We start from the raw sequence: 12,279 nt of genomic DNA, 5'->3' as shown, positions 1-12,279 counted from the left end.
TTTTTTATTATATGGTTAATGTGATTGTTTATTTTTTTTAATAATATAAAATTAAACAAAAATGAGAATGATGTAAAAATTGTTATCAAATCTTTACTATTCATAATAATTAATTGTCATATATATGTAAATCGTATTAGGTAATTCTGTATCTTTTATTTAAGGAAAGAATACACACTTCTTATATTTTAGGTTAATATAATATTCTCTAGTGGACATTAAACAAATTATGACATAAAAACTTTTTTTTTTCATCGAACACATTCTTGAAAAAAATGAACAGTGTTGTTTCCACAGTTGAATTATTTTGACTTTTATCTTCCATATGGTTTTGAAAGCTTTCAAATCAACCATCGAATTGGTACATGTCATTATAATGTTTTTAGTCGTATACTTAAGAAAAACTTACATTTTTGTAATTTAATGTCGTTTTAAAAAATTTTAAAAATTTAAAATATAACATATAAGAAAAAATCTAACATAAAAGAAAAATAAAACATATAAGGTGTCCTTATTTTTGTATTTTAAAGTCATTTTAAGAAAAAAAATAACATATAAGGTTTCCTCATTTTTGTAATTTAAAGTCATTTTAAAAAATTCAAACTATAACATATAAGAAAAAATCTAATTTTTTTTATTATATGGTTAATGTGATTGTTTAATTTTTTTAAAAATATAAAATTAAACAAAAATGAAGAAGAATGCAAAAATTATTATCAAATCTTTATTATTCATAATCATTAATTGCCATATATATGTAAATCATATTAGGTAATTCTGTAGCTTTTATATAAGAAAAAAATACATACTTCTTATATTTTAGGTTAATATAATGTTCTCTAGTGTTATATAATTATGGAAAAACGGGACAACTTTAGATTAAACTATAGTTTATATTAGGTGCTCTAAAATTCTTTGAAAAGAAGATTTAGAAAGTATTTAGATGTGCCACAATGAATTTTTTTTAATTAATACAAAATTGAGGTTATATCTTTTCAAATGCATCTCAATTAATATACAGGGGATTATGACGCTTGACGTATAGATACCATGAAGGCATGAACGATTGGACCACTTAACTATATATTTGTTAAGTGAATGGCTTCATTAATAAGGAAACCTAGATTAATAGAAATTTCGCTACGCAAAATCTTTTAAGATCGAATCATATATATAGCCTTCAATAATTTGTATTATAATAAACAGTGTGAATAACTTATTGTTTATAAATTGCATGGAAAAAGTGAAAACACAGCTCAACAAAATCTTTTCTCTTGTTGTCTAAAGCGATTCATACTATCATCTAATGCACTATAAAAATTTAGCTCACCGTTTCATTTTACAATGCATATATAATCCTTGAATGTTAAATTCATCAGAGAATCAAACAAACAAACAAAAAAATTATTCGAGAGTTTTCCGGGCCATCTATTGCAGGTTATATGTAGCCCGTTTGAATTCAGATAATGCTTTAAGCTTTGTACACCTGATTTGTGTTTATTTGTAACATCGGGCCTTATCTCTCAAATATTGAATATGGCTCATAGTTTTGGCTGTTGGGTTTTAGTCATTTCCGATAGTTGATGCTATTATTTCCCTTCCGGTACATTTAAGAAATGACAATGTTTAGTTCTTCAATACAACATAATATTTTTTTTTTTTTTTTTTTTTTTTTGATTAACCTGGAGGGACTTCCACCCCTAGGGGCCAACCCCTCGGCGCGAGGCGGACCATTTGGTACTATGGGGAATTAGATACCCCAATTGCCTGGTCAGCGCATCGAACCCGCGTGTTTCGTATTGGGGTTTTTTATTTCCCCTCAAGACCATCTGGGCCAGCTACGCTGGTTAATCAACATAATATTTGGGAACAGTTAAAACCAAAAAGTTATGTGTTTTGAGTTTTCTTTTCTATTACCATCTTCGTAATTAACGTCGTTTGCAGTTTTTGTATATCATCTATAGTTTTAGGTCTTTGTAATCTGTTTATCGAGCTCAGTATGTCTCATACAGAACTAGGTAGAATACCTCCATTACATGAACCTAAACAAAACATTGTCGACTAGAACAAAGTCTGATGCTGTTTTTAGAAACAGCCTTGACGCAAAAACAAATGATAATAGACCAAAATGAAAACATAGTAGTCTGAAACATCAAATCATAAGAAAAACCATGAAAATCAAAATGACGTAAAAACAACCAGTTTGCCCCTGAAATAGATAAAGAGTAAACAATAGTCCAACACCTCTTGACTCAATCTTCTGAAACACCTACCTCCTTGAACACAACATCTGAGGTTTCTTCATTAGGTTTCCCATCTTTATTTGTGATAAGAACTTTCAAACCATCTCTAGTCTTCCCTTTGGATACAGCAACATACATAGGTCCATGAGGTAACACTCGTCTTGGTTGATAGATACCAATCTTGGAAAGTGGCTGACCTTCATTTTTGTTTATAGTCATTGCAAAAGAAACTGCCAAAGGAAACTGCTTACGCTGCATTTTGATGGGAAAATTTTCGTCTGTTGGATGTGTAGGTATCCTTGGGATAATGACTTCCTCCCCAATCCTAGCACCTGTTAAAATTCTAGCCCCAAGCGCAAAACCACCCAGTCGTGTAATCTGAAGTCTTGTCCCATTACATAGTCCATGGTTAGGCATAATGTCCTGTAGTAAGATGACAGGAACACCAACCTTCAATCTCAAACAATGGTTAGGCAATCCAGGGGCTTTGATGCTATTCAAAAGTTCTGGAGGGTATCGCATGTAGTCACTCGGGTGTGAATTCAATGGAGAAATACTGTCAGCGCTCAGACACACCGTTTCTTCACCTGATATGATATTAAACAAAGTCTTAGTTATAATATGTGCAGAAAATGGCAATAGATAGAAATAGAAAATGATCAAACATAAATATTAACGCATTACCCGATATCTGCGAAAGCATATAATCATTAATCTGGTTCACATCTTCATTTGTAGAACACAAAATAGCTTTCCCCTGAAAAAACCCAGGATTATAGGACTCTGGAAAAGATTCTCCATAAATTTTCTTCACTAAAGTTTTGATAGGATCCTTGCAGTCAGCTATCATCAAATCTTCAAGAACATCAATTTCAATATTTTCTCTATTTGACTCGTTGATCGTTGCACCACCAATATCTTGAATCCATTTTGAATAAGCTTCACCTATAGTTGCATGAATATTTGTCCCCTGGCATTCAATTAACAAAACCATAATTTAGAAATTTAACATACTAAAAGTCCAAACTATATATTAAGGAACTATACGACTCAAGTAACAACTAAGCGAAAACTACTTGCAGACATTGATGCCATAGTCGATACTGTAGATGAAAACATATAACTTAGAAATACGAAAGGCACATTCTATACCAGTGTTTTATTTTTTACAGGTAAAAGCTCAAAAATATGTTCGATTGTTAGCCATAAACTCAAATTAAATCATTATGTAGCTAATGAAAATCGAGAATAATGCATCTTCATCATACCTAGCATCCAGGTGATTAGACTAAAAAAAAGAGTAATGAATAATCAAACAACGCTTACATAAGTCATGAATAATCGATTACTATGTATCAAAGTGCATGTTATTTTGATGATATGCAAACAATAAAAGACCCGTTTTCTACGATTTTGTAATTTGTAAACACTTTGTTACAAAATCAACTTGAGAACATGTATAACTAGAATCAAACCATACCGATGAATCAAGTAAAACCATATCGACCGAGTTGCCTGATTCATTCTTATCACCCTTCCATACACGGATCATCTGCACTTTGATCTTCCCTGGATTGATACCATCGTGAGCAGCAGAAGAGGACGAGGCAGTAAGTTTTCGGACTAGTGCCATTATTTTAGCGGTTTGTGAATTGGGTTAGACGAGAAGGTCGTGGAGCTTTATACAGACTCGCGATATACATGTAACGTTTATTAGAATATAGTAATATATCGGTTACAGTTATTATGATAGATAATTAATTCCTAAACTAAATCCTAGTAGATTTGGGAAAATTTCCGTTTCCTCTATTTAGGTAGGTATATTGTTCGAATACTAAAGTGCTAAACCAATCAACTCTTTTTAAAAACTTGGGTCGCATAAAGTGGCGTTTTTGGACAACTCGTGGGCCGAAATCAAGAAGTCTAAACCTCCTGAAGCCTGAAAGAAGATTTTGGAGGACAGAGTATTTAATACGTATTGCTGACATCGTTATCACTTAAGCATGAATAAATATTTGCTCTATTCCTCAACTTGAACAAGCTCAAGTACTCTTACTGGGAGTACAAGACTCGAGAGAACAAAACGGGTCAATTTCGTGAGCTTAATTAGGGTCAAAGATCTCGACATATTTGATGATAACAGCCACATAATAGGGAGCAACGGAGATTGCGGCAGCAACGAGGGAGAAGGGCTTTCTATGCAGAGGTTATGTGATCATAAGATGGTTGAGCTAGAAGGAGTCACGACAGTGCTAAAAGATGGATCACAAGCGAGAAACGTAAGCAAAAGAAAGATGCATAAATCAACTGTACGGGGGATTGTGATGAAGTTACTTGGAAATCTCAAAATATTTTATAACCAAGTTTTTGTTTCTGAGAATGTAAAAATTATTTCAAAAAGTAAATGTACAATATGCGTAGTCTTCATTCGTCAATGTAATGAAAGGTTTTTCAACAAAACGAACGATTTTAAGTTATGATCTATCAGATGTGAATATTCATCAGATTGATATTTTACATCTTTTTCATATTTTTCCCTTTTTCTTTTCAAAGTTCCAACGGTAATTTTTGTAAAGAAATTGTAAATAAACCATTACTGAGAGATTTCATTATATGGGCCCCCATGTTGTGACCGTTAGATATCCCCACCAGTCAACCATCATTGGCGCAGCGAACCCCGGCACAACTCCCTCTAATCCAACGGTCCAAATGTTTCTTTTACTTTCTTTTTTTACTACTCCCTTTTTCTCGATCATAAAAGTAATCAAAATTGATATTAGCATTAAGCATATACGTAGAGAAAATTAATGATACTTGACAAACAAAAAAAGAATTAAAATTGTTAAGATCATTTTTATAAAAATAAATGGTATCCTTACTAATCTATAAGATCCAAGAAACCCAGTTACACATCCTCTTAAGCCTTTTCTTTTTGTCGGCATCCTCTTAAGTCTAGATAAGATCATAAGAGTGGATTAAAAAAAGTGATTTAAAACTTACGTAAAGACAAAAAATACGAACTGAGAAGAAAACGGATACTTGTAGCTTTTTCGACTTTAATTTAATCACTTTTACCTAAAGATGCCGTTGAGATATATAATATAAAGTCTTGAAACACATTCACACTAGTACCATCGAAGAAAACAAACAGTTTAGTTTCACCAAACAATCTCTCTTCACTCTCTCACATTTATTTCTTCTCCCCAAGTTCTTGTCCTCTTCTTCTTCGTCCGTAACTCTAATGGCTGAACCCCTTTGTGAATCCTCCTTCGTCGGTGATATCGACACTTCGGCTCCATTCGAGTCAGTGAGAGAAGCCGCCACTCGGTTTGGCGGATTCGGTTTCTGGAAACCTTCTTCCCTTAGCAACATCTTCGAACCTTCTCAGGTCTCATCTCTCTCTCTCCCTCCTTCTCATCTTGTTTTCTAAGGTTTATTTATTTATTGAATTTGTTAGAAAAAGATCTCGTCTTTAGTTGCTTTTCGTGATGCTAAAGTTTCAAACTTTGGTTACAGAACGATGTGGACGAAGCTAACATTGTGGCGAGTGAGTTAGAGAAGGAACTGATCTCCAAAGAAGGAGAAGCTTTGAAAGTCTTGAAGTCGCTCGAGTCGATCAAAGGCATAGTCGAAGAGCTCAAATCAAAGCTACACCGAAGAGAAGACAAAGAGAACTGCGACATGAGCGTTCTGAAAGAGCTAAACCAAGCCAAGACGAATCTTTGCAAGACGACCGAAGATCTCGCCGCTATACGCGAGTCCGTCGAGTTACTGAACAAGAGACTGGAAGAGGAGCGAGCCGCGCTCGAGAAGACGCGAGAGAGGTTAAACTCCAAGAACGCGGCAGAGATCTCAAAGGAGATTCAGAGACTAAGTGATGATGCGTTGGAGTTTAGTAAAACAGGGGAGGAAGCGCGTTTTGCGGTTGATAAAGCTGTGTGTGAGATCGAACGGACGAGGAGCAAGATCAAAGCTGCTGAGTTGCGTTTGGTCGCTGCTAGGAAGATGAAGGAAGCTGCTCGAGCGGCTGAAGCGGTTGCAATCGCTGAAATCAAAGATGTCACCAGGAGAAGAAGGAGAAGAGAGACGTTGCAGGAGGAGATTCTTGAGAAGATTGAAGAGACAGCTCAAGAGATCAGAAGCAGTAAGAGGACGATTGAGGAAGGTCTGGAGAGAGTGAACAGCGCGAAAATGGAGGAAGAAGAGACCAAATGGCAGTGGTCAGAACGTAGGAGGAGATCTTCGTCTTACAAGGGCAAGTACAAGAACAGGAGAGAGACGGTTCTGATGGATGTAAACGGTCTGGATATGATGATGAATGGAGACGGGACATCGTCTTCAGTTGCTGTCTTGAAACCAGCGATGTCTATTGGGCAGATACTGAGCAGGAAGCTACTTCTAGCGGATGAGGCAGCGATGATGATGAACGGGAGAGTGTCCTTGGGTCAGATTCTTGGGAAGACTAACGTGAAAGAAAGAAGTGGTGAAGGGAAGGAAAAAGAGAAGAGGGTCAATGGGAAGAGGAAGAGGTTCGGATTGGCTAAGTTATCTGTGATGTTGAACAAAGAGTGCAAGAACAAGAAGAAGAAGATAGTTCTGAACTTGAAGTGATGAAGTGAGTGAGTGAGTGACTTAATTGAAAATGGTCTAATCTCTTATCTTAGGAGTTGTTATGTGTTCGTGTAAGTCTCATTATGTTAACAGTTGGTTTATTGTGCTAATAATAAATTCTGGTGTGATCTGTTTTTTAACAGTAATACAATATGAGTGCTTTAATTTAATGGTAAGATTTTATAAATTATTAGGGTCGGGAAGTAAGATCAAAAAAATATTTAGTTTATTTCAATTTTTGATAACTATTTTTAAAATATATGTATTATTCGTTTTTTAATTTTTATTTCAATTTTTTTTTTATGATTTGAAGGACTAATATTTTTTTGTTAAACTTCATATACTATTGATTTTTAAACTTTACTTTATTTTTGTGAACATAAATGTAATAAAAAGTCAAAGAGTAAATTAGAAAATATATAAACTTTTCCTGGTGAACACAAAGTTGAATTTGTTTAAAACACTTAAGGTATGAGTCTAAGGGTATCTTAAGTTTATAGCTTACTACCTGTTTTTTATTAAAAAAATCAGACTATATAAAGTTGAATTTATTAAAAAAGATATGAATATTTGTAACTAAAGAAGCAAATGCAGTAATCATACAGATGTAAAATATTTTCAGAGCACTGAAGAAATGACACTCAAATTCTGGACAACATAATAACAAACAATGACCCATTGTTACATGTATAATACTCTGAGTATTTCACATATATTATTTACAAATAAACTGACTTGTATTGAAATCCGACTTGCAAGTTCCTGATGTAGAGTCGCCAGAGATACATAGATAGTCACTCATGCATCTGGTCAATAGCGAATTTAGAATACTCCTCTAAAGAAACGAAACCATGTTTTATGCTTTACTGCTTATGCTATCAGAAGGTCGCTCTGGAAACATGCCTCTTGATCAAGTGATGAATATAAGAGCCCGGCACACAATACTGCTGAATTACAAAGCACACATCATTTCATGTTCATTGCCTCTCAAGTCTCTCATATGGAAAGTTATCTAAGAAAAAAAGAACAAAGAGAGTTATGCTTGTGTGATGGACAAGTTGATTGAAAAAAAGAGAGAGATTGTTAATATGTTAGATATATACCAGGAAGAAGTTGGTGCTGTAAGCTGAGCAGAAGAAAACGATGGTCACTAAAGTCATGTAGCCTGCAAAGACAATGCCAGTTGTAAAGATTTATTTGATTTTCCAGCTGAAAGTGAGATTGGAGAGAGAAAAGATACTGTATTAAACTATAACTTAAAATAGAGCACTGGCTGTATAGTTTTTCATTCTTTATCAAATATGTCGAGTGGTTAAAATTGCGCTAATGATAACACTGACTCAAGATTTGGTGAGAACAATATCAGAAGCGCCTTGTGCAGCGTCTGTAGCATCAACAACATCGATACCAATATTGGCTCCTTTCAAAGCATGAGCATTCATCACCAGCCATTCTACATACATGCTTCAACTCAGGAAACTTCTTCACAATCTTGTACTTGTGCTCTGGCTGAAAGATAAACCAAAACATCTGTGTAGAGAAAAAATGCAAGTTCATGAACAAAAAAAAACCTTTCTTAACTAACCTTGGGAAAGCTGCTCAGCTTTTGTCTTTGTGATTATCAAGTAGAGAAGTTGATGCTGATGGATACATGTCTGATCCCATACCGAGCCTACGTCGAGTCTATTTGGCAATAGCTTGATCACCTATAAGAAAACCAATACAATATAAGATTAAAGCCAAAAATAGAAGCAAATTATCGTACCAAAAAAAAAAAAAAAAAAATAGAAGCAAATACAAAGATATTTAACCAATGATCATCTGGATGTTGACACCTAGGCCTGAAGCTCTTCTAATGGTGTATGCACTTTCATGTCTTGGAGGACCAAACAAAGGCAACACACCAATGAATTCACATGGACCAGGACCACCCGAGCTTATTTTTTGTTTTCTCAGGTAGAGTCCGTCTTGCAACAGCTAATAAACTCAGTCCATGCTCAGTGTACTTGTCGATTGCTAAATGGATTATGTTCCTCAGATCAGCTCTTGTGTTGCACAGACCAAGGATCTGAATATCATCAAAAGAAAAAGGTTGTACAGGTTAAATCATTGAAGAGAAGAAACAGTACTAAAACTTGAAGTGCAGTAAAACAAAATGGGTTCGCAGGTACCTGCGCTGGAGCTCCTTTTGTTTACTCGGTGTCAGTCTCCATTACTATCGATAAAACGGACTCGACGAAATTGGAAGTAGTGAATCTCTCTAATAGCAAATCTTGCACCTTTAGGGTCAGCAATTATTCCAACCATATAGCATCTTTATTCTCTGTTCTGGAAGCTCTAGCAGCTAAAAAGAAACGCTTCTTCTTTCTCAAGGCTTTTGAAAATACAGAAAATTACAACATGAAACAGAGTTTAAAAACAACTAAAACAACACCAATATAACCTAGATTTTTATTAAAAATAAAAAATAACCTAGAAAATTAAATGAAAATCAATTTTCCTGAAGAAAAAAAAAAATTGAGACTTTGGATACGATCAAACTCCAATTTCTTCATTGATGTGTTGCCGGAGTGACTTTCTGTCTCAGCCTTGCTCAAATCACTGTAACAATTCTCTAGAACGGTGGCCTTTTTCTTGGCAGCTCAAAAAGAGAAAGGCAGACCTTTTGCCTCAATACCAGCGGGAGCCTTGGAGAGCAGGAGAGACATACCAGAAGAGGTGGAAGAGTAAGCTAAGAAGACATCAGTGATGTGTGTTGTTGAATCTTCGCTTGAAATCTCTCTGCAAATTTGTTTTCTGGGATGAGATCGTATGAAGCTGAGTTCTAGCTGCCCTCAATAGAAATTCTTTCACTCCACACCCATCTTATATAGACTATAGAGCTTTAAAGTCTATAACTCCGACAGTGAATCAATGAGATATAACACAAAGCCATAACTCCGACAGTTGCAAATACTGAGAGGAAGCACAAACGTCATATCGTAGCTGTCGCACAAAGATGAGCTTCGTCTCTTCGCTTCAAGAGTATTAGGGTTACAAAAATCCAGCCCAAACACGTTATCAAGCCCATCACGAAATTAATGGAACCATGAGTTTAATATACGGGACACGTGTCATGCATGCATAAACAGACTTGGAATCCTAGGTGGCGCAAAAAAAGAGAGGAAAAAAATACATAGGTCCGTGTATTATATTTGATGAAGAAAAAAATGACTATAGATCTTAGTTTTCATTTTTAACATCTACGTAAATCAGTTATCCTGGCGTAGAATTTCCATTCGTGGTTTAACTTTGGTAGATGTCGGGACTACACCAAAAATATAATTTTTTATTAATTTATAGAGATATTAATTTATCGATATATTAATTGAACAAAAAACTCAATTTGGGACTATAAAACTATATTATTTTATAGAGATTTTTAGTGTATATTAATTTATAAAATATTAATTTAAAGATTATACTGTAGTATATATATGTATATATTATATTTTATTTGTAATATTAAACTGGCTCTATTTCAATATATATATCACCTAAGATAGAATGAATATATCTTGTAAGATGCTTTTTTTAGGATAATCAAAATCACTGATAGTGATAATTTCTGAAAGATGGATAAAAATTTCAAAAATATTTATACGTTTATTTGCGAATTATTTTTTTTGATCCCACGTTAAAAGTTAGAGGTTTGAAAGTGTTATTACCCTTAATAATTAATTAGATTAGATTTGTTAATATACAATTACCCATCAATTAAAAATGAATTTCATTAATTTGATAATCATCATTATCTAGAAAGATTAAATATTATGTAATCCAAAAATATTTTACATCATTATATTTTAAAAATAAATATAAATCCTTGTATATAGTTATATATATATATATATATATATAAAATTTCAAGTTTATTTTATATAATAAAATAATTTTTATTAAAAGAAATTTATTGTATAATAAAAATTTAATATTTAACGTATTATTAAATATTTTAAGATCATGAAAATAATTTTTCACTCGATGGAAGCTAACTTGCTCAGTTTAGGGCCTATATAGGGGGATGCGCCTAAAACTCTGCCAAGAAAGCCCTGCTTTACCTTTGATCCTATGTGCACCCCTGCATACCGAAGGTGTCTTTGGGGTGACAAAGCTGATTCAGTTCATTCCAAGCAATTGATAATATATCTATTTATAATTTTTGGTAAAACTATTAAACCTGCAAATGCGGGCAAAACACCTACTGGAAATGTAATATGAAAATAGAATCAATTTTATCAAAAGTGATACAAATTAATATAAAATATATCATTCTAGTGAACTGATGTAATATTAATTAATAATACAATTAATTATTATAATTGATTTCAAATAATGAATATTATTTCGTTTAAAAATATGTAATTTAAAATAATATCATTTATTTATATGATTTAAATTAAGTGATACAATCCAGTCTTTTTTTGTAGTGTTTGTTCTAAGATGAGTTTCATTAAATCCCAATTATTATTTTTTTTGTCAGTATATTACTGAAAATATGATTCCAAAATATAAGGTACTAACAAAACGTTTACCAAGAAAATTTAAAAAGTACCAACAAACATAAAACAGTTTGGACTGTGGACAATGTGTATGCCTTACACCTTCAACACTCGTCTTCTTCGCCAGTTTTTTTCATTAAAATTCTAGACAATTACATAATCTATGTAAATACTATCTGCTTGAGATATATTAATGCTTCCGAGAATTTTGATCTCTTCTTGTGCTGACTCCAATAGATCCTGCAATATATGAGAGGATTCAAAATCTTGAGAAATTAAATACTCAATCCAGCAAGCTAAATGATTTTTAAAAATCAAAGAAGAAAACAGTCGACACAAATAAAATAGATAGTTAAATCCAAAAAGCCCAAAGAATTTATGAACCATGCACACCATTGTTATATGTCTTTATGCAAATGTTAAGGCTATGTGTTTGCAGAATTCCATTCATTTAGAAGCACTTTCGAATCTCGGAGCATATTTTCATGAGAATTTGAAACCATAACCATATTCCTGTGCCACAATTTAACACAACCCAACAACTTAATAAGCTGAAGACAGTTGGTAATGTCTTGCTATTTTTATCAAGATAAGAGTGGGAAATGAGGCAAAATACCAATAGAAATTGAATTGGAAGATATGTAGAAAAGAGAACATGAACAGCTTCTCTATTGTATGATCTAAGGTGAATATGATGTATTTGGGCTAAAGAGTTTCAATATTTTCAGGCCAATTACATAAGTCTTGTTCAAGCCAAACAACATATTGAAATGGCCTACTATTTGCAACAGAAATAAAGGTGATGTGACACTTTGATTGGATAGAAATATTTATGCTAACGTGTCACCCTTTAGAAACCTCTAATTTAGTTGCTTTTATATAAT

The 12,279-nt window shown here is 33.3% G+C and overlaps 2 protein-coding genes and 1 pseudogene across 2 annotated transcripts; 1 reads left to right on the top strand and 2 right to left on the bottom strand.

The window, feature by feature from the left end:
- Positions 1–2,243: 2,243 nt before the first annotated feature.
- On the bottom strand, positions 2,244–3,876 carry LOC106309092. Its single transcript, XM_013746161.1, has 3 exons — positions 3,724–3,876; positions 2,928–3,213; positions 2,244–2,830 (listed from the first exon to the last, which is right to left on the bottom strand). Exons 1-3 carry the CDS (start codon positions 3,874–3,876, stop codon positions 2,253–2,255), a joined length of 1,017 nt encoding a protein of 338 aa, XP_013601615.1. The 3' UTR covers positions 2,244–2,252.
- Positions 3,877–5,367: 1,491 nt separating this feature from the next.
- LOC106307267 (WEB family protein At3g51720) lies at positions 5,368–7,024 on the top strand. The gene is made up of 2 exons (XM_013744168.1): positions 5,368–5,631; positions 5,760–7,024. The coding sequence occupies exons 1-2, from the start codon at positions 5,485–5,487 to the stop codon at positions 6,852–6,854; spliced, it is 1,242 nt and encodes a 413-aa protein (XP_013599622.1). The 5' UTR covers positions 5,368–5,484; the 3' UTR covers positions 6,855–7,024.
- A 1,170-nt stretch (positions 7,025–8,194) lies between these two features.
- Positions 8,195–9,562, bottom strand: LOC106309091 (annotated as a pseudogene).
- Positions 9,563–12,279: the final 2,717 nt, after the last annotated feature.

The sequence above is a fragment of the Brassica oleracea genome, chromosome C8 (assembly GCF_000695525.1).
Source record: "Brassica oleracea var. oleracea cultivar TO1000 chromosome C8, BOL, whole genome shotgun sequence".
Classification (NCBI taxonomy): Eukaryota; Viridiplantae; Streptophyta; class Magnoliopsida; order Brassicales; family Brassicaceae; genus Brassica; species Brassica oleracea.
This window is presented reverse-complemented; position numbering and strand designations above follow the sequence as displayed.

Bases quoted from the DNA above. Each gene is read 5' to 3' on its own strand.
- LOC106309092 (XM_013746161.1), bottom strand. From the start codon at position 3,876: ATGGCACTAGTCCGAAAACTTACTGCCTCGTCCTCTTCTGCTGCTCAC. The intron at 3,214-3,723 runs GTATGGTTTGAT...ATTGAATGCCAG, and splicing joins TGGTTTTACTTGATTCATCG to GGGACAAATATTCATGCAAC. The intron at 2,831-2,927 runs GTAATGCGTTAA...ATATCATATCAG, and splicing joins TATGCTTTCGCAGATATCGG to GTGAAGAAACGGTGTGTCTG.
- LOC106307267 (XM_013744168.1), top strand. From the start codon at position 5,485: ATGGCTGAACCCCTTTGTGAATCCTCCTTCGTCGGTGATATCGACACT. The intron at 5,632-5,759 runs GTCTCATCTCTC...CTTTGGTTACAG, and splicing joins ACATCTTCGAACCTTCTCAG to AACGATGTGGACGAAGCTAA.